We start from the raw sequence: 27082 nt of genomic DNA on the forward strand, positions 1-27082 counted from the left end.
ATGTTGACCTCCGGTTGGAGATTGGCAGGTGAGACCACTTCTCGGGTCTCATGCTGGAGCTCTGGGGATGAGACCGCCTTGTGGGTCACCCAGTTTATCTGCTCATAATAGGTGGTGAACGGCAAGGCAGGTGTTTCTGTGAGGCAGGCCTCCTCCAAAAGATCCTCCAGGGTGGCCCCGGATTCTGGACTGCCGAACACCATTTCGAATAGTCCCACAGTCTGAGTTACATTTTCAAGTCTCCTGGATCCCATGGCTACTAGATGCTGTGCCCACTGGCAGGCTGGGCCAAAAACCCGGGACAACATGAACCTTAGCCATTGCTTCTTGCCGGGCTTTGGGTCTGCTAGGCATGAAAAACAGAGCTGAGAGTCAACAAGAAAATATACAGGGTAGGCAAAAATCCCATCATACAGATCTTGGAGATCTAGGAAAGCCCACTGAGGAAACTGGATTGAGTCCAAAGCTGAGATGGGTCGCTTGGTTTCCTTAGCGTGACGTCTCCTCCATCTTCCTACTGCATCCATGGTATGGTGAGGTATACTGTCACTTTTATAACGTAATGCAGGTTAGGACTGATGCAAATACAGATAAGAGGTTATTTAGAGAGAGACAGGCAGACAAATCCAATACATGAGACAATAGCATGGTCAAGAAACAGGCAATGGGTCAGGCGATTGGCAAACAGGCCTAAACTGAGCAAGGTTAGAATGGAGAACGAGAAATGAGAAGCAAGATCAAAGAACATGAAATAAAATGAGGAACAGGATACAAACGTTTTGGACAGTGATAACACTCAATACTTCGTGAAGTGCAAAGAGACACGAGGGGTTTAAATGACAAACGTAATCATGGGTGAAACACAAGACAGCTGAGGACAAAGTGACACCTATGGGAAACAACCAATGACAATACAGGGGCAGAGACAGGACATAAACCGTAACAAAAGCATGTGTCGAAAGTAAACAAAGTCAATGTCACTGAAGACCCAAAAGCGTGTATTCGCTAAGAGCTTGCGCATCAGGCTCGTGCTTCGGGTTTCTGAGGAGAAATCGTGACAATACCCAATAAGGACAAAGGTTCAATATTTCTTATTTTACAAATTTTACAAAGTTATCTTTAAAATACAGTCTCCTAAAAAAAGGATGTTTCTTTTTTTACTGAGTATATATTCATTAGTCCTCACTGAGCATTTTATCTTGGTCAGGGTCGCAGTGGATCTGGAGCCTATCCCAGGAACACTGGATGTGATTCAGGAATACACCCTCGATGGGACGTCAGCCCAGTGCAGGGCAACATGAACACACATTCACACCTAGGGGCAATTTAATGTATCCAATCTACCCGCCAGAATGTTTTCGGGAGATGGGAGGAAACCGGAGGAGCCCCCCCCCCCCCCCCCCCCCCAAAAAAAAAAAAAAAAAACCCCAGCAAAATTACAAAAACAACAAACCAATATGAACTTGAGGAGAACATGCAGTAACTCCACACAGACAGTATCCTGAGCTCAGGGTCGAACAGGAGATGCTGGAGCTGTGAGGTGGCAACTGCTACCTTCTGCACCACTGTGCCACCCACTGACACGCCTTAAATCTAAACCTAACTTAAATCTAACCTTAACCATAACCTTCACCTCAGTAACTAAATAGCTATTTCATATAGTTCATGCAGACCACACACTGTGCACAGGGCAGCATATCTCTGCTGGGGCCTCAAAAATAATCAGTTCATTAATTTAAAAAAAATTAATTAAAATATATATATATATTAATTTGTATGTTTAGTATGCATGTTTTCTTCATTTTTTTAACAATGTCCTCCATCAGTAATAAAAGAAAATGCCATTTCACTACCCCATTTTGTGACTAGCAGAAGCCCTGCCTCCCAGCTTCAGAGGAGGTTCTGACATCATGTCCAGTGAACTTTTCTGATCTTTATGGTCTGCATCAAACCCAAAACCTGAAGTAAATCTGACAGAATAGAAAAATTTCTTGATTTAGGAAAGACCTCATTCTTTTAAAAGAGTTAGCTTGCTTATTCAATCAAACAAGATAGAAAGCTTTCCAGAAAGTTCCACTGGATGTCTTGTTGAGATCAATTATGAACCTGAGTGAAGTAGCAGAGGAACTGTACAAGTTGAGGAGTTGAATAAAGTTATGTTCTGAAAATTGTTGGAATCACATAAAAAGTTGCATCAGATCAACTTGCATCAGAACGGAAGTCTTTCTCTCTATGTATAAGAACACAGGAAGTGTAGTGGCTTTAACACAGACCACTGATCAGTCAGTCCTTCATCAGTGTGACAGGATGGAGCTCCGTCCACTCCGTGTGATGATCTGTGAGTAAATGTTTCTTTGTGTCTTCATTAGAGTGAGTGGCGGCTTAAAACAATATGTTCAGATGAAGTCTAATGTCCTGTGTGATGAGATTAATATGTGATTTATACTTTAGAAAGATCACTTGGTCGTATCTGTGTATATCCATATCAGTTATGTGAGTTAGTTTATAGTTTATTGAGCCCTTGTGAGAATTTTTTATTTTAAAAAGCTTTTATTTTGGTTACTGAGGTTGAGGTGAGGCTTAGATTTATGTGTAGAATATTATTAATTACCTGTGGGAATTTGAGACAAACACGCATGCGTGTGTGTGTGTGTGTGTAGAACTTACATGTACTGAATGGTACAGTCTGTGTCACTGTTTTTACGCTCTCTTAATATCTGGTCAGTGTGATGACTAATTATCCATACTTAAGTTTCATGCCAGTTTGAATTCATCTGTTTCCATGGCACAGACTAAAGGACAATCGACATGTGATGGTATTAATTCTGCTGATGCAGGCATATAAGATTGTCTGAGTGTATAGACTGCTTTGTTTCTGCTAATGTTCTCCGTGACAGTGCTGCTGTTTAACAGATCCATGATGTGTCTCACAATAAAGGGGCTGCACCAATATATCCCATCCCTAGTCATTACCAATATGTGTTGTTAATTTTATAAGGTTTATACAAATCTGTGTAATTTTTTTAACAATAAACACAATGCAAATAAATTGCTTTAATCTTTTGGTTCATATTTGCTAGCCTTCACAGCAGCAGTTATTCATCTCATAATGATGAGTGAAAATCGACCGCTTCTGTCTGAGAGCTGCAGTTAGCTTTGTAAGGGTCCACTCACTGGTCCAACGACGCTATCCAGTGACGTAGTAGAAGGATTCCTGCGTGTTTCTGTCTTTTCGAAGCGATGTGAATACATTTAGATGATTAAATTTGTCATTCCAAATCTGTTTGACTCTCTCTTAAATTAAATCTGACTCCAACTGTAAAAACCTCAATGTTGTATTTGTTTCCTAGTTATTTGTAGATCACAGATCTGTAAATACTTTCGATCGTTTACATTTAATTAATTCTAGTCTCGCGCTGGTCGTGTACGCGGATGTCACGGTCACAAACTCACCAAGTGGGGTTGTGGTTTATTTCCTAAAAGAAATATACAGTTGTATTTCCTCTGAAACACTCGAGAGTTATTGTCACAGATGTTTCTCTGACAGACATTTTTCAGCACGTTGCACAATCCTAGCCAGAGTGTGTTCATTAGCATGTGTGTGCTACTGAGATTGGGTTTTTCATCATATATGACACATCATCCTGCAGGCTGTATGTATTACACCACAGCTTTAGTGAACAGGAACGCCTTTCTCATGTGAGACACAGAGAAGGAAATGTGTAATCCAGCTTCAGATTAGCAGATGTGGATCAGATTAAACATGAGACAGTAATGAGCAGCATAGTGACCTGAGTGAAAATAGCTTTTTCTAAACTCCATTCATTATTGAAACAGGTCGATATATTGCATTTCTTATAGCTGAAGTGAAACTAAATATAGATTTTTGTTGCAGTATATGACATTGTTCTCATTTGTCTTCTTAAAGAAAAGAATCAAGTCAGCGTTACATCATATTCTCTGTTCCTCTTCCCTTTTTAGTGCTTATTTCACTTATCCGAGTCGGACAAGCTCAAGGTGATTTATACATATTTTATTGCCTATGTTGTGTACATGCTGGATTTTTATTAAAGTGGAGAAGATTGTTTGTACATTGTCATGCAGAATTTAAGTCATTTACATTGACAGTGTGTGTTTGCTTTTTGACTTTTTTTCCAGTTCTGTCTGTGGAGCCGAATTCACCACAGATATTCAGAGGAGAGACGGTTACACTCACATGTAGGATTTCAGGAGGAAATGGACCGTACTACTGGAACAAAGATGGTGTTAATGTTCACAGTTCTGCTGAAAATTTCTACACTATAAAAGTAGATCAGAGTCACAAATACAGATGTTTCGGGTCTGTTGATGGACGGACAACAACAGGGAGTAATGAAGTGACTCTCTCAGTGATAGGTACATGTCTGATCTTACACTCCTGTAACATGCACTGATGCACATAATCATTACAAAACACACTGATTAAATATCAGATGGTCAGAGAAGTGTGTGTTTGATTGATTTGATGTATTTGTTGTAACTGTACAGAGAGACCAAAAGCCGTTCTGACTCTGCAGCCTGATGGACAGATATTCAGTGGACAGGAAGTCACTTTCACATGTGAAATACGAGGACATGTAGAGACTGAGTGGACGTACAACTGGTATAAAGATGGTGGCCAAATATTCTTCTACACTAAGAGCAGGCAATATTCATTCCGTCCTGTAGAGTCTCTCAGCGCTAAATACACCTGCACCGGATGGAGAAGAAGCGACTCTCAGACCTCAGAGACCAGCAACACTGTTACACTCACTGTGTCAGGTGTGTGTGTGTGTGTGTGTGTGTGTGTGTGTGTGTGTGTGTGTGTTTTAATCTCTTCCTCACACCAATATTTATTAACTTCAGCATCACATCACTACATGCAGTGTGGATTAAAGTCACAAGATTTATTTAAAATGTCACAGATCCGGAAAAAACCCCCCAATGTTTTCGTTACTTATCCTGTGTCTAGTATTGATTAATAGTGTAGTTGTACATTCACTGTGTTCAACATTCATAATCGTGAACACACTGATGAAGATGAATTCATTAAGAGTGTGAATTTATGCACCAATCATAAAGTACAATTTTTTAAGAAATTGTGTTTGTTCAGTTATGAACAATTTATTAAATTAATTCCATGTACAGTATATGTAGAGTATAATGATATTATAAGACCATGTTGTCCATGTAATAAAGTCGCACAACTGTAACTGTTTAACAAATGCAGAATATAAATGCATTATTAGACACAAATCATCTGATTAAGATGATAAAACTATTGTTTATGTTGTAAAGAGGAAAACTTTAATATCATCATCATTTCATATCAACAGAAAAACCCAAACTGACTGTGAGAGTGAATCCTCAGAGCTCCGTCTACACTGGAGACAGAGTTACTCTGAACTGTAATCTGCTGTCTAATGGATGGACTTTTCTCTGGTACAAAGATCGAGTCCAAGTAGCTGAAGACACCGACACACTCCATGATACAGTCTCTAATGCAGGAGAAACAGTGTATCAGTGTAAAGCACGCAGAGGAAACTACGACTCAGAGCTCAGTGATCCAGTTACAGTTACAGTTAGAGGTACGTCATGGTTTCTACTCTTTCACTGCATGTTTTAAGTTATTTCTTATTATATTTTAGATATTTATAAAGCCTGTCATTCATGAACAGTGAGAGCAAAAGTTAAAGTAAAGTACCGCTGAGTGTGTATTCATCAGGAAGAGAATCTCTGTTATAAGAGACACAGACGATCAGATATCAGTGTTATGTAGGGATAATAAATCTCATGGTAGGAGAAAGATGGAAATTATAATTACACAGCACTCATGTTAATCAGACTCATAATGGTGTTTATAACTGTAACTGAAACACAGACATTAGTGCTGAAACACTCACTACAAAATATAAAATTATGATCAATATAGAAAGAATGTACAGCGTGTTCAAGTAGCTTTATTATCATTTCAGTCAGATACAGCTGGTACAGTACACAGTGAAACGAAACAACGTTCCTCTAGGACCATGGTTCTACATAAAACACCACACTAACCACATGAGACGACACAGAACTAAATAAGATCTACAAACATTCTACATAAAGTGCACGTGCAGACGTGTGCTAACAACACAGGACAGTACAGTACAGCCGAACAGTACCCAGTTTTAGTGTGAAAGTTTCTGATATAACAGGTAGTGCAAAAGTTAGATGCCAAGGAGTAACAATATAATGTAAAAATTCTTTAAATGTAAACATAACATGCTATGATTTAGTATTCAGCAGATTAGATTATTCTAAACACGGACATAGCAGTTATAGTGGTAGCAGCCAGGTAAAGTGTATATACAGTGTATATAGTGATAAAAATTAGATACTATATTTTTTTATTATACAGTAGCAGCAAAAAATGCAAGAATGTGCAAATATTTCAAAGAGAGAGTGTGTGTGTGTGTGTCTTTGTGTGTATCAGTCCAGTCTCTGAGTACTGAGTCTGATACCAGAGGCCTTAAAGCTGTAAATAAATCACCTGCTTTGTCTCTATAAGTGCTGACTAATCACTTTGGAAATCATACATAAGAGACCTGGAGCCAGATCACATCAGGATCTCGAATAATTGTAGGATTTTTTTTCTGTTGCTCCACTCTGCTTCCTTATCAATGACCAAAACATGGAATTATACAGAATAAAATGTGATGGCAAATAAATGGGTTAAAGGAATCTCCTGTTCATTTTATTAAACAAATCTGAATAATACTGTACTATAAATACATCTAACACAATACCAAATGATTATAATCAGGATCTGTAGAAGACGCTGGATTTTTGGTGCAAGTGGTTATAACTTGTCCAAAACATTTACATGTGTAATGTTACATTCTTCTCCAAAATCTTCTAAACTCTCTACACTCATGAAAACCAATCAATCAAAAGCATACTAATTATTTCAGGAAATATTTTATTATCTTTGTACAGCGCTCCCAAAACCTGTGGTGTCCATAAATCCTGATGAACAGGTGTACAGAGGAGAGACTGTCACTCTCAGATGTGACATACAGGATGAAGAGGACTCTGACTGGATCTACAGCTGGAATAAAGATCGTTCTTTTGTCAGTAGTGAACAGGAGTACAGAATCAGTAGTGCTGAAACATCTCATGCAGGTAAATACACCTGTAGAGGAAGAGAGAGAGGAGGCTCACACTCCTCACACACCAGTGATGCTGTTACACTGACTGTATCAGGTGAGTGTGATCATCTCTTCAGTACTCATTAACCTCAGGTTCACCTCAGCACTCAGTACTGGTGTAGATTAGAGCTGCACAATATGCATACAAAGTGTGATATGCAGTAAAGATGTTGGACTTTGAGATGATGATGTGAAATGCAGTCGATGAAGACTAAAGATGTGATTATTATTTATTTACTGACTCAATGTGCTGCAAAATGCTGAACATGAAAATGTCCCAGGTTTATCCAATAATAAATAATATTAATGGCAATATGTCTCTTCTTTTATTATCATTGCATTAAGTGTTAAATGAAATAATAAAATGCATTCTGCTGGTTCAAATATTTTATATTGAAGGATGTTTTAAATAACAGTCAAACATAATGCAGTACATTTTGTCTTTACACTTTTACTTGAATAAGAGAACAATGTACTTCACATTAAATGAGAATAAGAGAACAATGTACTTCACATTAAATCTACTCTCACAAAAACTAAATTACTTTCATAAATACCACAAAATATTTTGACAGATATTCATGAATAATTTGGCTGTGAGAGGAGTCTTTACAGTGTATCAGTAATAGTGTGTTTGTCTGTAGTAGTGATTAGTGTGTTAAACACTCTGAGAGCAGAACATGAACAGTTAACATCCTGAACTGTGTGTTTCATCTCCAACTGCAGAAAAACCTAAACCTGAACTCACACCAAGTCTCAAAGGAGCTGTACTGAAAGGAACCTCAGTGACTCTGTCCTGTACACTGAAGCTGCAGTCTGCTGGATGGAAGTTTTACTGGATCAAACCCACACAGAGCACTGAGACTGAGACTGAAGCTGAAACAGACTACTACACTAACACATACAGCGCAGTTAGTGTCTCTGATGGAGGTCAGTACAGGTGCAGAGCTGGAAGAGGAAACCCAGTCTACTACACACACTACAGTGATGCACTCTGGGTAAATGTTTCTGGTGAGTAAAAACAGGTTGCAAAACACGGCATCATCACTAATCACTTAAATATATAGCAGTTGTAGTATTAGAACTGTACATTATTGAAGTGTGTTTGTATTTGGGTTAATAATAAAACAAAAATAAAATAATAAAATTAATAATAAGATTATGTTTCTGTAGAGAGTCCTAAAGCTGTGGTGACCATAAAGCCTGATAAACATGTGTTCAGCGGAGAGACTGTGACTCTCAGATGTGAAATACAGGGAGGAGGAGACACTGAGTGGACATACAGCTGGTATAAGAAAGATAACACATTCTACCCATACCGCACAACACAGGAGTTCAGCTTCAGCTCAGTTAGAAATGATGACAGTGGTGAATACACCTGCAGAGGGAGGAGAAGCAGTGACTCTCAGAGCTCAGAGATCAGTGATGCTGTTACACTCACTGTATCAGGTGAGTGTGTGAGTTTGTTTTATCTTGTCATTAATTACATGTAACAAGATTACCACTCTATGATTTTATTTCTTTTTTTTCATCTGTTGTCCATCAGATGCAGCAGAGGCAGTAGTGAGTGTGTCTCCACTGCGCTGGCTGACTGAAGGAGACTCAGTGACTCTAAGCTGTGAGGTTAAACACTCCTCTACAGGCTGGACATTCAGCTGGTACACAGAGGTTCCCTCCAGAGACAGTCAGGGTTCCCTCAGGTACAGTACAGCGCTCCTCTCAGACAGCAGCAGAGGATCTGGAGGCTCCTACACTCTCAGTCCTGTTACTGTGAATCACACAGGAGTTTATATGTGCAGAGCAGAGAGAGGAGAACCAGTCTTTCACACACGGGACAGTAACCTACAGCCACTGTGGATCACTGGTGAGGAAATAAATCAACAATAGAGTTTAGTTGGAGTGTAGCAAATGTACATTTATTAATATTAAGTGTTGTATATGTGCTAATGTATTGTGTAATAACTGTTTATATTTAAACTCCTTAGTGAGGAATGTGTAAAGCAGCTGAATAAGCACCTGATAGTAGATTTTTATTCAGATATCATTGTCTAATCAGAGCAAGTATTAGTGCTGTGGTAATTTTAATGTTACACATGTTTACTAAACTGTACACTGAAATTAACATCATGATAAAATACATGTTAATTTTCAGAATAAGATCTGAATTATAGTGTGTGTGTTTCAGGTGAATCTCCTCCAGTGTCTCTGATCATCAATCCCAGCAGAACTCAACACTTTACTGCTGACTCTCTCTCACTGAGCTGTGAGGACCAGAGTGACTCTACTGGATGGACAGTGAGAGGATACACACACAGTGAGGCAGTGTCTGATTGTTCATCAGTTTCAGGATCTACATGTAACATCAGCTTCCTCTCTACATCACACACTGGAGTTTACTGGTGTCAGTCTGAATCTGGAGGACACAGTAATCCTGTCAACATCACAGTGCACAGTGAGTCTTCAACGTTCTCATCAGTAATAGATGTACAATATACAGGAATAAAGATAACACTTTTATAATCTACTGAATTGGTGAAAATAAATTATAATATTGTTATAAAGAAACTGAGTGCAGTTTCTAGTGTGACACAGATTTGATGTTTTTATTCAGTCGATTCTAACAAAAGACCAACAGATAGCGCTGTGTTCAGGGCTGCAGAGATCTGAGACACAGAGGTTTATACACACATCTGCACACAAAGATCAGACTCAGAATAAAAAAGAGGAAAAAAAAAATACAGAGAGATGAGACCTTTTGCATGTCAGTATCACCTTTATTACTAGCATAAAGAACAAGGTAGACAGAGATGAGCAGAACACACACACACACACACACACACACACACACACACAGAGAGAGAGAGAGAGAGAGAGAGAGAGAGAGAGAGAGAGAGAGAGAGAGAGAGAGAGAGAGAGAGACTCGTGAAGACTAGTTTAGTTTCAGGATGTTAAGAATATTACAGTGAAAGCTGCTTTCACATCTGAATGTTCCTGATAAAACTGGCATTTAAGCATATCTTCTCCTTCACACATGAAGACTCTGTGAGCGCTGCACTGTGTACACTCTCTCTGATATCTACCACTGATTTACTGTAGCTCTCGGTGTTAAAATCATTACTGTATTTTACACACTTTCAGATTTCAGTGTCTTCTTTCTCTTTCCTACAGATGGTGATGTGATCCTGGACAGTCCTGTCCATCCTGTGACTGAGGGACATCCTCTGACTTTACATTGTTTATCTCGCAACTCAAATATCTCAGCTTCTGGTGTTGATTTCTATAAAGATGGTTCCGTCCTGCAGAAGAAGACTACAGGAGAGATGACCATCAGTTCTGTCTCAAAGTCAGATGAAGGTTTCTACCACTGTAAACACCCAGAGAGAGGAGAGTCACCGAAAAGCTGGGTTTCAGTCAGAGGTGAGAAATCACTTTATTTAGTTTATTTAGTAAGTAAACCTGACAGGGTTATGGGAAAATAATCAATGATGAGGTGATGTGACGCAGCCCAGTGTGAATCTGAGTTACTGTTTCCACCCTGAAGTTGATTATTTTCCAGTAACAGCATTTTTTATTAATAAGATTAGTTTTATCTTTAGACTATGTGGAGTGTTTAAGAATATTATCTTACACAATATTATAATGATTATTTTACTCCGTATCAGGTCGGTCACATGCAGAAGCTCCAATGTCAGTGCTCAGACTGATCAGTAGTCTAGTGACGGTCTCTGTGTATCTGCAGCTGACCATCATTCTGGCAGTGAAGTGTTACAGAGCTCGCGGTAAGAACATTTTCAATCACGTACATGATTCAGAAATAGTGCAGAAGGATATTGAATGATTTTGTAAACTCCATTACGCTGCCATGGAAATGTGTGTTATGTAATGAAGCTATTTTTGTACGATTTAGAAGGCAGGATGTTGATATGGCTTTAGGCAATCATTAAAATGGGATGTTATAATTAAAAGAGAGTCACTGATCAACATTATTAATATAATTATTGTTTATTTTCAAACACAGCATTCTCTTAGTACATTCCTAAAAAAATATTCATGCTCAGGAATTGTGCTTAGAATAATATCAAATGCCATTTGAGGACTTTTATTTCATAAATACCTGTAATAAACTTTATGTGAACTCTTTTTTATTTCTTTATTCGACAGTTCAGACTGAGGAAGACAACACACAGAACGCTGTTATAGAGGAGTGAACAATGGTCATCTATAAAAAAAGAGGTTTTGTGATTGTGAAATAATATTGATTTGTCACTTGATAAATTATTTTCTCTACACTTTTGTTTTTCTGAAGCCTACACACCTCCTCATGGGGTCACGATGGAACTAATTACATTGTGTGAACTCAATATTAAGGCCTACATGTTGCTAATGTCAAATTCCAAGTATTGAATAAAAGAAAAACAAATAGTAATAGTTAGTTTTTATAATTCGTGAGGCTTGTGCTGTGCTTCTCCAAAATACCCAGACAAAAGTCACCCAACATGGCTGTAACTGTGTGTTATAATTTTCCATATAGATATTTTTAAGTACTAACATAATCTTGGTTATCAATCTTGTTTAATATGTTTCATTATTATAATTGTAATAATAATAATAATAAGATTTTTTTAATCATCATCATCATTATTATTATTGTTGTTGTTGTTATTTTTATTGTTATTATTACATGTTTATCCATCCATCCATCCATTTTTAATACTGCTTATCCTACAGGGTCGTGGGGAACCTCGAGCCTATCCCAGGAAGCACGGGGCACAAGGCGGGTACACCCTGGATAGGGCTATTCTATGTTTGTTTTATTAAAAAGTTATTAAAAAGATTTGTTAATCTACTGTGTTGTGTTTGTGATGTTTCTCTATCTATCTGTCTATCTATCTATTTATCCACACACACACACACACACACACACACACACACACACGCACACACATTTGACAGTTGACCTGTAGACCCTGTTTTTATTTTAAATACAAAAACTAAAAGAGGCAAAAGTTTTGCACTGCTGTATTATACCCAGCATTATTTTTCTAGCCAGAATATTTTTTTTTATCTCTTTAGAATTTCTAGAGACTATTTTTAGTTAAAGCAGCCAAACAAACAAAGAATCACCTTGTTTGTACAAGCAAACGTATTTTCTTGTATTCTCTCATTTGTAAGTCGCTTTGGATGAAAGCATCTGCTAAATGAATAAATGTAAATGTAAATGAATCAACCTTGAAAATGTCGGTACTTAAACAAGTCACTGTCTCCACTTAGCGTTTAATTGAGGAAGTGCAGGGTCCTGTAACTGCAACTGCGAGACTACTGACTGCAGGGCCACTGGATCAGTGGGAGGGCGAGCTGGCATTTGACCTGGCACTTTTCAAACTACTGGGGTGGTGACCCAGCACTTCAGGTAATAACAGACAGGTCTGATTTGGTCAAAAAACAATCAAAACTTCCAGTTCAGCTGTGGGGTGGGACATTCCTCCTAATGGGGATCTCTTATGAGTGATAAAGGCATGAATGCCAACATAGCAATTTTGTTTAGCGATGTTTAGCAACTCTTCAGACTACCCTGGCAAATTACTTCCCCCCAAAAGCCCTTAGCAACAAATTTAGCTACTTTTGAACTTAACAACTTTTGAAAAGTGACTCAAACGCTAAAATGCACACATTTTCTCTTTAAATGAAGCAAAAACCATTTTCTCTGCCACACACTCGGTCACAACACACGGTCTGTCTGCCTGTCTGCAAAAGTGCATTAGTGACACCAGCAGTAGTAACATCTGAGCTAGCTCAATAGCCAGGCACAGATGCAGCAGCAGCAATCAATGTTAGCTGACTGCAGCTGCAACAGCATGTGTAGAATGAGACAAACTTCATTTTTTTGGTCAAATCTTTAAAACACATTCAGTTCAGACTACAATTGTTTGGTTGGGAAGTCACAATAAATTTAGAATTTCCTCCACAAAGTAGCATTAACAACCTGAAAAGGGCCAAAGCCTTCAGTAACATTATTACATGCTAGCACACTCACCTCAGATGAACATGACGCTAGTCTTGAAAAAGGTTTTCAACATTTCAAGAAAAATGTATTTCTCTGGTGTTTTGTTTGCTAAACTTACTTGATATGTTTGAATAGTTCAACAACCACAGTTAAAACTCAATGAATATAGTTGGTCATGAATGTTTGATCTTGAACAGAACTTACAACATCAGTAAACACGTCTCAATCAAAAGTGTACAGTCAGAAGTATGGAAAAGAGTGGGAGTCTGTAGCTGAATTTAAATGCTGGCTGAAGCCAGTAATTGAGGATGAGTCAGGCATACTGTGCGTACTGCAAATCAGATATGCTTGCAAAAATGTATGACATCAACAAACTGTGCTTGTGCTACAGCAAAGCATATAAATAAATAAAAAATGCAGAACTCTGCAAGCCAGTCTACATTATCACAGTTGGGTAAAAAAGTGGATAACTGCAAAAACACAGAAGTTACTATGGCGATGAGCACTGTTCACTCCTCGGATAGAAACTTGGCTTGAGAGGCCATCTCTTCGACCTCGAACAGGAACTTGGTTGAGAGGTCGCCTCTTCAACCTCGGACAGGGACTTGGCTTAAGAGGTTGTCCCTTTGACCTCAAACAGAAACATGGCTTGGGAGGACACCTCATTGACCTCTAGCAGGAACCTGACTTTATGCTGGAGCTCTGGGGATGAGACCACCTCATGGGTCTCACGTTGGAGCTCTGGGGAGGAGATCGCCATGTTGACCTCCGGTTGGAGATTGGCAGGTGAGACCACTTCTCGGGTCTCATGCTGGAGCTCTGGGGATGAGACCGCCTTGTGGGTCACCCAGTTTACCTGCTCATAATAGGTGGTGAACGGCAAGGCAGGTGTTTCTGTGAGGCAGGCCTCCTCCAAAAGATCCTCCAGGGTGGCCCCGGATTCTGGACTGCCGAACCCCATTTCGAATAGTCCCACAGTCTGAGTTACATTTTCAAGTCTCCTGGATCCCATGGCTACTAGATGCTGTGCCCACTGGCAGGCTGGGCCAAAAACCCGGGACAACATGAACCTTAGCCATTGCTTCTTGCCGGGCTTTGGGTCTGCTAGGCATGAAAAACAGAGCTGAGAGTCAACAAGAAAATATACAGGGTAGGCAAAAATCCCATCATACAGATCTTGGAGATCTAGGAAAGCCCACTGAGGAAACTGGATTGAGTCCAAAGCTGAGATGGGTCGCTTGGTTTCCTTAGCGTGACGTCTCCTCCATCTTCCTACTGCATCCATGGTATGGTGAGGTATACTGTCACTTTTATAACGTAATGCAGGTTAGGACTGATGCAAATACAGATAAGAGGTTATTTAGAGAGAGACAGGCAGACAAATCCAATACATGAGACAATAGCATGGTCAAGAAACAGGCAATGGGTCAGGCGATTGGCAAACAGGCCTAAACTGAGCAAGGTTAGAATGGAGAACGAGAAATGAGAAGCAAGATCAAAGAACATGAAATAAAATGAGGAACAGGATACAAACGTTTTGGACAGTGATAACACTCAATACTTCGTGAAGTGCAAAGAGACACGAGGGGTTTAAATGACAAACGTAATCATGGGTGAAACACAAGACAGCTGAGGACAAAGTGACACCTATGGGAAACAACCAACGACAATACAGGGGCAGAGACAGGACATAAACCGTAACAAAAGCATGTGTCGAAAGTAAACAAAGTCAATGTCACTGAAGACCCAAAAGCGTGTATTCGCTAAGAGCTTGCGCATCAGGCTCGTGCTTCAGGTTTCTGAGGAGAAATCGTGACAATACCCAATAAGGACAAAGGTTCAATATTTCTTATTTTACAAATTTTACAAAGTTATCTTTAAAATACAGTCTCCTAAAAAAAGGATGTTTCTTTTTTTACTGAGTATATATTCATTAGTCCTCACTGAGCATTTTATCTTGGTCAGGGTCACAGTGGATCTGGAGCCTATCCCAGGAACACTGGATGTGATTCAGGAATACACCCTCGATGGGACGTCAGCCCAGTGCAGGGCAACATGCACACACATTCACACCTAGGGGCAATTTAATGTATCCAATCTACCCGCCAGAATGTTTTCGGAAGATGGGAGGAAACCGGACGACCCCCCCCCCCCCCAAAAAAAAAACAAAAAACAAAAAACAAAACAAAAACAAAACAAAACAAAAAAAAACAGCAAAATTACAAAAACAACAAACCAATGTGAACTTGAGGAGAACATGCAGTAACTCCACACAGACAGTATCCTGAGCTCAGGGTCGAACAGGAGATGCTGGAGCTGTGAGGTGGCAACTGCTACCTTCTGCACCACTGTGCCACCCACTGACATGCCTTAAATCTAAACCTAACTTAAATCTAACCTTAACCATAACCTTCACCTCAGTAACTAAATAGCTATTTCATATAGTTCATGCAGACCACACACTGTGCACAGGGCAGCATATCTCTGCTGGGGCCTCAAAAATAATCAGTTCATTAATTTAAAAAAAATTAATTAAAATATATATATATTAATTTGTATGTTTAGTATGCATGTTTTCTTCATTTTTTAAACAATGTCCTCCTTCAGTAATAAAAGAAAATGCCATTTAACTACCCCATTTTGTGACTAGCAGAAGCCCTGCCTCCCAGCTTCAGAGGAGGTTCTGACATCATGTCCAGTGAACTTTTCTGATCTTTATGGAATGCATCAAACCCAAAACCTGAAGTAAATCTGACAGAATAGAAAAGTTTCTTGATTTAGGAAAGACCTCATTCTTTTAAAGGAGTTAGCTTGCTTATTCAATCAAACAAGATAGAAAGCTTTCCAGAAAGGTCCACTGGATGTCTTGTTGAGATCAATCATGAACCTGAGTGAAGTAGCAGAGAAACTGTACAAGTTCAGGGGTTGAATAAAGTTATGTTCTGAAAATTGTTGGATTCACATAAAAAGTTGCATCAGATCAACTTGCATCAGAACGGAAGTCTTTCCCTCTATGTGTAAGAACACAGGAAGTTTAGTGGCTTTAACACAGACCACTGATCAGTCAGTCCTTCATCAGTGTGACAGGATGGAGCTCCGTCCACTCCGTGTGATGATCTGTGAGTAAATGTTTTCTTTGTGTCTTCATTAGAGTGAGTGGTGGTTTAAAACAATATGTTCAGATGAAGTCTAATGTCCTGTGTGATGAGGTTAATATGTGATTTATACTTTAGAAAGATCACTTAGTCGTATCTGTGTATATCCATATCAGTTATGTGAGTTAGTTTATATGAGTTGAGCCCTTGTGAGAATTTTTTATTTTAAAAAGCTTTTATTTTGGTTACTGAGGTTGAGGTAAGGGTTAGATTTATGTGTAGAATATTATTAATTACCTGTGGGAATTTGAGACAAACACGCATGCGTGTGTGTGTGTGTGTGTGTGTGTGTGTGTGTGTGTGTGTGTGTGCGTGTATGTAGAACTTACATGTACTGAATGGTACAGTCTGTGTCACTGTTTTTACGCTCTCTTAATATCTGGTCAGTGTGATGACTAATTATCCATACTTAAGTTTCATGCCAGTTTGAATTCAGCTGTTTCCATGGCACAGACTAAAGGACAATCGACATGTGATGGTATTAATTCTGCTGATGCAGGCACATAAGATTGTCTGAGTGTATAGACTGCTTTGTTTCTGCTAATGTTCTCCGTGACAGTGCTGCTGTTTAACAGATCCCTGATGTGTCTCACAATAAAGGGGCTGCACCAATATATCCCATCCCTAGTTATTAACAATATGTGTTGTTAATTTTATAAGGTTTATTCAAATCTGTGTAATTTTTTAACAATAAACACAATGCAAATAAATTGCTTTAATCTTTTGGCTGATATTTGCTAGCCTTCACAGCAGCAGTTATTCATCTCATAATGATGAGTGAAAATCGACTGCTTCTGTCTCAGAGCTGCAGTTAGCTTTGTAAGGGTCCACTCACTGGTCCAACGATGCTATCCAGCGACGTAGTAGAAGGATTCCTGCGTGTTTCTGTCTTTTCGAAGCGATGTGAATACATTTAGATGATTCAATTTCTATTTCCAAATCTGTTTGACTCTCTCTTAAATTAAATCTGACTCCAACTGTAAAAACCTCAATGTTGTATTTGTTTCCTAGTTATTTGTAGATCACAGATCTGTAAATACTTTTGATCTTTTACATGTAATTAATTCTAGTTTATTCTATACTCTAAATTGTGCTCATTCATTCGGATTCGATGTCGCTCAGTCTCGCGCTGGTCGTGTACGCGGATGTCACGGTCACAAACTCGCCAGTCTTGGTCATTAGCCAGAGGTAATTGACTAATACTATTTACATGGCTGCCCATGCTTGCCCTTTTCTAAAAAATTGTTTTTGTAGTGCCTTCAAATATAGAAATTATTTAGGCACAGCCATTTGCTGGGAGCAAATTAAACAAGTGGGGTTGTGGTTTATTTCCTAGCAGAAATATACAGTTGTATTTCCTCTGAAACACTCGAGAGTTATTGTCACAGATGTTTCTCTGACAGACATTTTTCAGCACGTTGCACAATCCTAGCCAGAGTGTGGTCGTGTACGCGGATGTCACGGTCACAAACTCGCCAGTCTTGGTCATTAGCCAGAGGTAATTGACTAATACTATTTACATGGCTGCCCATGCTTGTCCTTTTCTAAAACGTAGTTTGTTAAGTCCCCTTAGATAGTAACGCTTAATTATTGTAACGTTATTTCTAGCCAGAGGTCATGACCAATAAAATTTACAGAGATAAACCAATAATATCGGAGTTAAAATTAGCTTTATATAATCATGCCGCAGTTTCCTATGTACACATTAACTAGGAAATATTACAATAATCAGAGGTTTAGACTTCACCCTATTTAGATTTGGTCAATCAACTTTACGTTGTCCTAAATGGAAATTTCCTATCGAGTCTGTAGAATCTACGTACACTTAACTAAAGTCATTAGCCTGGACTCTAAAATCTCAGTTGGCGTGCCCCAATGCTCCACCTACACCTGGATTTTAGCCTGTACTAACCTGGTCACTGTCACGAACCTTGAGATGGTACGGAAGCAGGCGCGGGAGGCGAGTGAACCGAGTAGAGTCGGGAAGTTCCGGAAGCGTAGTCGTAGAGTCAGCAAGGGTCAAGCGATCGGGCGAACAATCCAAATGGGGATATCCAGATAGCGTAGTCGAGACGAGAAGCGAGGGTCGAAGATCATAAGAAACAATGAACTAGAAGAGCTTGGTAACGCAGCAAACTAAGTTACTGAGCGTATACTTCGCGCAGATCCCGGGTGGATGTCCTTCCTAAGTACTAGTGTGTGTGTGTGATAGGTGCCAGGTGTGTCTGATCAGAACTCCGGGGATGGTGAGCGCATGCGTGCCTGAGAAGTGAGCATTGCATCTTGGGAATTTGAGTTCTGATCGGACCGCGCTGTGACAGAACCCCCCCCAAAGGGCTCACTCCGGGAGCCGAGTTCTTTCTTGGCCTCCCCCGGGATCGTGGACCTGGGAGATGAGGATGAGTGACGTGAAAGTCCTTGGTGAGCTGTGGATCCAGTATATCCTGTTTGGGCACCCAGCACTGTTCCTCCGGTCCGTAACCCTCCCACTCGACCAAATACTCCAGCTTGCCCCTCCTGCGTCTAGATTTGAGGATGTTTTTGACGCGGTAAGCCGGTTGTCCATCAATCTCCAGAGGATTCGGAGGAGTCTCAGCTGGTACTTCGGTGGCTAGAGGACCGTTAACAACAGGTTTGAGACGTGATACGTGGAATGAAGGGGAGATGCGGCTGTGCCGTGGCAGTTCCAGACGGTAGGTGACCCCATTGACCCGCTTGAGGATCTTGAATGGTCCAGTATACCTTGGCGCTAGTTTTTTACAACCGTGGGCTTGTCTCAAGTCTCTTGTGGACAACCATACCCGGTCGCCTGGTTGGTAGTTAGGGTGTTCTTTGCGGCGGCGATCTGCCTTGTGTTTATACGTCTCTGTCGTCTCCTTCAGGCATCGATGGGTGTCAGCCCAGACATGCTCACTACGTTTGAACCAGTGGTCAACGGCCGGAGCTGCGGTGGGGGTTGCGTTCCACGGGAACAGAGGGGGTTGGTAACCGAGCACGCACTGGAAGGGGGTGAGATTGGTGGCCGAATGACGTAATGAGTTCTGGCCGTACTCAGCCCATGGCAAGAACTTGCTCCACTCCTCTGGGTTGTTGGCACAAAAGGTGCGGAGGAAACGTCCCAGTTCCTGATTGACTCGTTCGGCTTGCCCATTGGCTTGTGGGTGATACCCGGAGGTGAGATTCACTGTTACTCCCAGCTTGGTCATGAAACTGGACCACACTCTGGAGGTGAACTGCGGGCCCCTGTCACTGACAATCTCCTCCGGAATGCCGTAATACCTGAACACATGCTGGAATAGCACTTCAGCTGTCCTGAATGCAGTGGGGAGAGCGGGTAAGGGAATGAAGCGTACGGACTTGGAGAACCGGTCCACTGCGACTAGAATAGTGGTATCTCCTTGGGATCTAGGCAGGTCTGTTACGAAATCTACAGATATGTGTGACCATGGGCGTTCGGGGATAGGTAAAGGCTTGAGCCTCCCGGCGGGGAGGGTCCGAGGTACTTTACTCTGTGCGCACGATGAACAGGACTTCACCACCTTGTGTATGTCTCCTATCATGTTGGGCCACCAGTATTTCTCTTCCAGGAGATGGTGTGTGCGTTGTGTCCCAGGATGCCCCGTACCGAGTACCGTGTGTGCCCAGATGATGAGTTCTTGGCGGTACTCTTCAGGTACAAAGAGTCTGTCGGGAGGACACTTTACAGGAACTTGGGACTGGGGAATCTGCTCTAGTTCCACGTCCAGCTCCCACTCTAGCGCACTGATAACACATGAGGGATGAATGATGTATTCCTCCTGCTCGTCGGTCCGTTCTGTCTGATCAAGACGAGACAGGGCATCCGCCTTTGTGTTCTTGGACCCGGGTCTGTAGGATAACGTGAATTGAAATCTAGTGAAAAATAGGGCCCATCGGGCCTGGCGGGGTGTGAGTCGCTTTGCCGTGCGAAGGTACTCCAGGTTCTTATGGTCCGTGAAGATGACAAATTGATGAGTAGCCCCCTCTAACCAGTGTCTCCACTCTTCCAGCGCTAACTTAACTGCCAAGAGCTCCCGATTCCCCACATCGTAGTTTCTCTCAGCTGGGGAAAGTTTTCGCGAGAAGAAGGCCACCGGGTGAAGTTTTGGTTTTTCTCCAAATCGTTGGGACAGAATGGCTCCTACCCCGGTTTCTGATGCGTCCACCTCCACTATAAACGGTCTGGATGGGTCTGGATGTTTGATGAGGGGTGCAGTGGTGAAGGCCTTCTTGAGCTTGTCGAAGGCAGATTGGGCAGTTGGATTCCATGCCAGACGCTTGGGTCTCCCCTTTAGCAGGGATGTGAGGGGGTTGGCGACGACACTGAAATTCCTGATAAATCTCCTGTAGAAGTTTGCAAATCCCAGAAACCTCTGTAGTTCCTTGATGGTCGTGGGTGTGGGCCAGCTTACGACCGCCTGGACCTTTTCTTGGTCCATGGAGATTCCCTCGGAGCTGATGACGTAGCCCAGAAACGTGATGGTGGTTTTGTGGAATTCACACTTCTCGGCTTTCACATATAGCTGGTGACGGAGCAGTCGCTGTAGCACTTGGCGAACGTGGTGAACATGGTCTTCCCGGGAGTCAGAGTATATCAGTAGGTCGTCGATGTAGGCGATCACATGGCGTCCCAGCATGTCACGTAACACATCGTTAATTAAACATTGGAAGACCGAGGGGGCGTTCGAGAGCCCATACGGCATGACCTGGTACTCGTAGTGGCCTGAGGTTGTGCTGAATCCAGTCTTCCATTCATCTCCCTCGCGGATCCGGACCAGGTTGTATGCACTGCGCAAGTCCAGTTTCGTGAAAATGGTGGCCGTGCGTAATTGTTCCAAAGCCGTCGTTCTCGTTCCTGCGTGCTCACCCGAGTCTGTCCCAGCTGCATGGGTTCACTAGAGTGCTCAGGTGTTGGTGCTTCCGCCTCACCACCTCCGGGGCAGCGGCTACGTAGTAGACGATCCAGGCGGATAGCTACGCTGATGAGTGATGAGTGAGTCGAGGGTCAAAAGGTCATCGCGGCACGCCAGCTCCGTTAGGATGTCAGCATTTAATCCCCGGCGGAACATGGCTTTGAGAGCGGGTTGATTCCATCCGCTCCGGGCGGCGACAGTGCGAAATTCGAGGGCGTAATCCGCCACACTCCGTGATCCCTGCGCCATGGACAATAACTCCTCCCCAGTCTCCCGGCCATCTGGAGAGTGATCGAATACCGTGCGGAAGCGTGACGTCAGCTGCTCATACGTGCTGATGCTGTTCCCTTCCTGTTCCCATTCCGCGGTGGCCCAGAGGAGAGCTTTCCCGGTTAAAAGTTCCATGAAATGGATGATCTTCTGATTCTCCGTCATGTCTGGGTACATGGAAAAAAACAGGGAGCACTGGAGTAAAAAACCCCGGCAGCGTGCGGGATCTCCATCATACTTCTCCGGCGCTGGAGTGGGAGGGAAGCGTGAGGTCGGCACCGTAGCAGGCTGCGCAGCTTGATTTAGCCGAGCTACCTGCTCAGTTAGGTAGGCGAGACGTTGATCATGTTCGCTAAGCATCCGGCCGTGTCCCTCGATGGCGTTCGGCCAGCGATTTCCCGGTGCCTCCATTAATAAGCGAAGTATTCTGTCACGAACCTTGAGATGGTACGGAAGCAGGCGCGGGAGGCGAGTGAACCGAGTAGAGTCGGGAAGTTCCGGAAGCGTAGTCGTAGAGTCAGCAAGGGTCAAGCGATCGGGCGAACAATCCAAATGGGGATATCCAGATAGCGTAGTCGAGACGAGAAGCGAGGGTCGAAGATCATAAGAAACAATGAACTAGAAGAGCTTGGTAACGCAGCAAACTAAGTTACTGAGAGTATACTTCGCGCAGATCCCGGGTGGATGTCCTTCCTAAGTACTAGTGTGTGTGTGTGATAGGTGCCAGGTGTGTCTGATCAGAACTCCGGGGATGGTGAGCGCATGCGTGCCTGAGAAGTGAGCATTGCATCTTGGGAATTTGAGTTCTGATCGGACCGCACTGTGACAGTCACAGATTTGTGGTAACACGGACTTAACATAATATACTAGAGTAAATAATTTCAGAATATAATCAAGTCTAAAAAAGAAGAAATACATTCAGCATTACATTACCAATCAAATTCAAACCATAATAATACAACAAAGTCAAAACTTGCCAATACCTGGCATAGAAAACTACACACAGTGATCGTGTGGGAGATCTGCCTACAGATTCCCCGAATCTTTGCCCAGCTCTGCCCTAAATACCCAGACGCTCTGTGGTCCACCAAATGCTGCTGTTTGTGATTATAATTTGATGTTTGTGGAAGGATGTACCTTATTTACATACAGGAGGTAATTTTAGTGAGGGTCTTGGGAGGGTATGCCTTTAACGGCATGCAGTATTTTGCTTTGAACTGCTGTTGAGGGAATGAGACCATATTTTCCAGATGCACCGAGACCTTTTATATGATAGCAAACATGTATAGTCAACATCTTATTCACATTAAAACATGTTATGTAATGCATACAGATCTTGGGTGTGTTTAAGGTGATCTCGACACCGAGAGAGAAGGGTGTGAGGAGAGGAAGAAGGAAACAGTGTAGTGAGGATCTTCCAGTCTCCACTCATCATGATGTGCTAATTCAGATGGAGTTGCTAATTCTGTGAGAGAGATTGAGTTTTCATTCCCGTAGTAGTCCTTTGTCCTCAGAGAGTAGTTCTCTCCAGGTTCAGACATCTCACTACAAGCCTTACAGCGTGTTTAGCCATACTTTTTACCAAAATTGTTTTTGTAGTGCCTTCAAATATAGAAATGATTTAGGCACAGCCATTTGCTGGGAGCAAATTATACAAGTGGGGTTGTGGTTTATTTCCTAAAAGAAATATACAGTTGTATTTCCTCTGAAACACTCGAGAGTTATTGTCACAGATGTTTCTCTGACAGACATTTTTCAGCACGTTGCACAATCCTAGCCAGAGTGTGTTCATTAACCTGTGTGTGCTACTGAGATCGGGTTTTTCATCATATATGACACATCATCCTGCAGGCTGTATGTATTACACCACAGCTTTAGTGAACAGGAGCGCCTTTCTCATGTGAGACACAGAGAAGGAAGTGTGTAATCCAGTTTCAGATTAGCAGATGTGGATCAGATTAAACATGAGACAGTAATGAGCAGCATAGTGACCTGAGTGAAAATAACTTTTTCTAAACTCCATTCATTATTGAAACAGGTCGATATATTGCATTTCTTATAGCTGAAGTGAAACTGAATATAGATTTTTTTTTTTGTTGCAGTATATGACATTGTTCTCATTTGTCTTCTTAAAGAAAAGAATCGAGTCAGCGTTACATCATATTCTCTGTTCCTCTTCCCTTTTTAGTGCTTATTCCACTTATCCGAGTCGGACAAGCTCAAGGTGATTTATACATATTTTATTGCCTATGTTTTGTACATGCTGGATTTGTATTAAAGTGGAGAAGATTGTTTGTACATTGTCATGCAGAATTTAAGTTATTTACATTGACAGTGTGTGTTTGCTTTTTGACTTTTCCAGCAGAGATTATACCAGTTCTGTCTGTGGAGCCGAATTCACCTCAAATATTCAGAGGAGAGACGGTTACACTCACATGTAGGATTTCAGGAGGAAATGGACCGTACCACTGGTACAAAGATGGTGTTAATGTTCACAGTTCTGCTGAAAATTACTACACTATAAATGTAGATCACAGTCACAAATACAGATGTTACGGGTCTATTAATGGACGGTCAACACCACTGAGTAATGAAGTGACTCTCTCAGTGATAGGTACATGTCTGATCTTACACTCCTGTAACATGCACTGATACACATAATCATTACAAAACACACTGATTAAATATCAGATGGTCAGAGAAGGGTGTGTTTGGCTGATTTGATGTATTTGTTGTAACTGTACAGAGAGACCAAAAGCCGTTCTGACTCTGCAGCCTGATGGACAGATATTCAGTGGACAGGAAGTCACTTTCACATGTGAAATACGAGGACATGCAGACAATGAGTGGATGTACCACTGGTATAAAGATGGTGTCCAAATATTCTTCTACACTGAGAACAGTAAATATTCATTCACTGCTGTAGAGTCTCTCAGCACTAAATACACCTGCAGCGGACGGAGAAGAAGCGACTCTCAGACCTCAGAGACCAGCAACGCTGTTACACTCACTGTGTCAGGTGTGTGTGTGTGTGTGTGTGTGTGTGTGTGTGTGTGTGTGTGTGTGTGTGTGTGTGTTAATCTCTTCCTCACACCAATATTTAGTAACTTCAGCATCACATCACTACATGCAGTGTGGATTAAAGTCACAAGATTTATTTAAAATGTCACAGATCCGGAAAAAACCCCAATGTTTAGTTACTTATCCTGTGTCTAGTAATGATTAATGGTGTAGTTGTACATTCACTGTGTTCAACATTCATAATCGTGAACACACTGATGAAGATGAATTCATTAAGAGTGTGTGTTTATGCACCACTCATAAAGTACAATTTTTTAAGAAATTGTGTTTGTTCAATTATGAACAATTTATTAAATTAATTCCATGTACAGTATATATAGAGTATAATGATATTATAAGACCATGGTGTCCATGTAATAAAGTCGCACAACTGTAACTGTTTAACAAATGCAGAATATAAATACATTATTAGACACAAATCGTCTGATTAAGATGATAAAACTATTGTTTATGTTGTAAAGAGGAAAACTTTAATATCATCATCATTTCATATCAACAGAAAAACCCAAACCGACTGTGAGAGTGAATCCTCAGAGCTCCGTCTACACTGGAGACAGAGTTACTCTGAACTGTAATCTGCTGTCTAATGGATGGACTTTTCTCTGGTACAAAGATCGAGTCCAAGTAGCTGAAGACACCGACACACTCCATGATACAGTCTCTAATGCAGGAGAAACAGTGTATCAGTGTAAAGCACGCAGAGGAAACTACGACTCAGAGTTCAGTGATCCAGTTACAGTTACAGTTAGAGGTACGTCATGGTTTCTACTCTTTCACTGCATGTTTTAAGTTATTTCTTCTTATATTTTAGATATTTATAAAGCCTGTCATTCATGAACAGTAGAGCAAAAGTTAAAGTAAAGTACCGCTGAGTGTGTGTTCATCAGGAAGAGAATCTCTGTTGTAAGAGACACAGACGATCAGATATCAGTGTTATGTAGGGATAATAAATCTCATGGTAGGAGAAAGATGGAAATTATAATTACACAGCACTCATGTTAATCAGACTCATAATATATAACTGTTTTTAACTGTAACTGAAACACAGACATTAGTGCTGAAACACTCACTACAAAATATGAAATTATGATCACTATAGAAAGAATGTACAGTGTGTTCAAGTTCAAGTGGCTTTATTATCATTTCAGTCAGATACAGCTGGTACAGTACACAGTGAAACGAAACAACGTTCCTCTAGGACCATGGTTCTACATAAAACACCACACTAACCACATGAGACGACAAAGAACTAAATAAGATCTACAAACATTCTACATAAAGTGCACGTGCAGACGTGTGCTAACAACACAGGACAGTACAGTACAGCCGAACAGTACCCAGTTTTAGTGTGAAAGGTTCTGATATAACAGGTAGTGCAAAAGATAGATGCCAAGGAGTAACAATATAATGTAAAAATTCTTTAAATGTAAACATAACATGCTATGACTTAGTATTCAGCAGATTAGCTTATTCCAAACACGGACATAGCAGTTATAGTGGTAGCAGCAGGTAAAGTGTATATACAGTGTATATAGTGATAAAAAATGAGATACTATATTTTATTTATTATACAGTAGCAGCAAAAAATGCAAGAATGTGCAAATATTTCAAAGAGAGAGTGTGTGTGTGTGTGTCTTTGTGTGTATCAGTCCAGTCTCTGAGTACTGAGTCTGATACCAGAGGCCTTAAAGCTGTAAATAAATCACCTGCTTTGTCTCTATAAGTGCTGACTAATCACTTTGGAAATCATACATAAGAGACCTGGAGCCAGATCACATCAGGATCTCGAGTAATTGTAGGATTTTTTTTTCTGTTGCTCCACTCTGCTTCCTTACCAATGACCAAAACATGGAATTATACAGAATAAAATGTGATGGCAAATAAATGTGTTAAAGGAATCTCCTGTTCATTTTATTAAACAAATCTGAATAATACTTTACTATAAATACATCTAACACAATACCAAATGATTATAATCAGGATCTGTAGAAGACGCTGGACTTTTTGGTGCAAGTGGTTATAACTTGTCCAAAACATTTACATGTGTAATGTTACATTCTTCTCCAAAATCTTCTAAACTCTCTACACTCATGAAAACCAATCAATCAAAAGCATACTAATTATTTCAGGACATATTTTATTATCTTTGTACAGTGCTCCCAAAACCTGTGGTGTCCATAAATCCTGATGAACAGGTGTACAGAGGAGAGACTGTCACTCTCAGATGTGACATACAGGATGAAGAGGACTCTGACTGGATCTACAGCTGGAATAAAGATGGTTCTGTTGTCAGTAGTGAACAGGAGTACAGAATCAGTAGTGCTGAAACATCTCATGCAGGTAAATACACCTGTAGAGGAAGAGAGAGAGGAGGTTCACACTCCTCACACACCAGTGATGCTGTTACACTGACTGTATCAGGTGAGTGTGATC

The 27082-nt window shown here is 41.0% G+C and overlaps 2 protein-coding genes across 2 annotated transcripts in view; both read left to right on the plus strand.

Moving 5' to 3' along the window:
• Positions 1-9413, plus strand: si:cabz01036022.1 (carcinoembryonic antigen-related cell adhesion molecule 5). The gene is made up of 7 exons (XM_053681828.1): positions 1-28; positions 4129-4395; positions 4528-4800; positions 5355-5606; positions 6997-7263; positions 7935-8219; positions 8382-9413. The coding sequence occupies exons 1-7, from the start codon at positions 1-3 to the stop codon at positions 8699-8701; spliced, it is 1692 nt and encodes a 563-aa protein (XP_053537803.1). The 3' UTR covers positions 8702-9413.
• Positions 8755-27082, plus strand: part of LOC108267273 (Fc receptor-like protein 5) — a 23035-nt gene continuing 4707 nt past the window's right edge. Inside the window, exons 1-13 of the mRNA XM_053681829.1 lie at positions 8755-8768; positions 8851-9045; positions 9380-9660; positions 10377-10625; positions 10871-10987; positions 11370-11401; positions 19250-19398; positions 19981-20040; positions 23704-23792; positions 23931-24182; positions 24315-24587; positions 25149-25400; positions 26804-27070. Coding sequence (XP_053537804.1) covers positions 8755-8768; positions 8851-9045; positions 9380-9660; positions 10377-10625; positions 10871-10987; positions 11370-11401; positions 19250-19398; positions 19981-20040; positions 23704-23792; positions 23931-24182; positions 24315-24587; positions 25149-25400; positions 26804-27070 — 2230 coding nt within the window. The remainder of the gene's footprint in view (positions 8769-8850; positions 9046-9379; positions 9661-10376; positions 10626-10870; positions 10988-11369; positions 11402-19249; positions 19399-19980; positions 20041-23703; positions 23793-23930; positions 24183-24314; positions 24588-25148; positions 25401-26803; positions 27071-27082) is intronic.

Source organism: Ictalurus punctatus, chromosome 7 (assembly GCF_001660625.3).
Source record: "Ictalurus punctatus breed USDA103 chromosome 7, Coco_2.0, whole genome shotgun sequence".
In the NCBI taxonomy this organism is placed as follows: domain Eukaryota; kingdom Metazoa; phylum Chordata; class Actinopteri; order Siluriformes; family Ictaluridae; genus Ictalurus; species Ictalurus punctatus.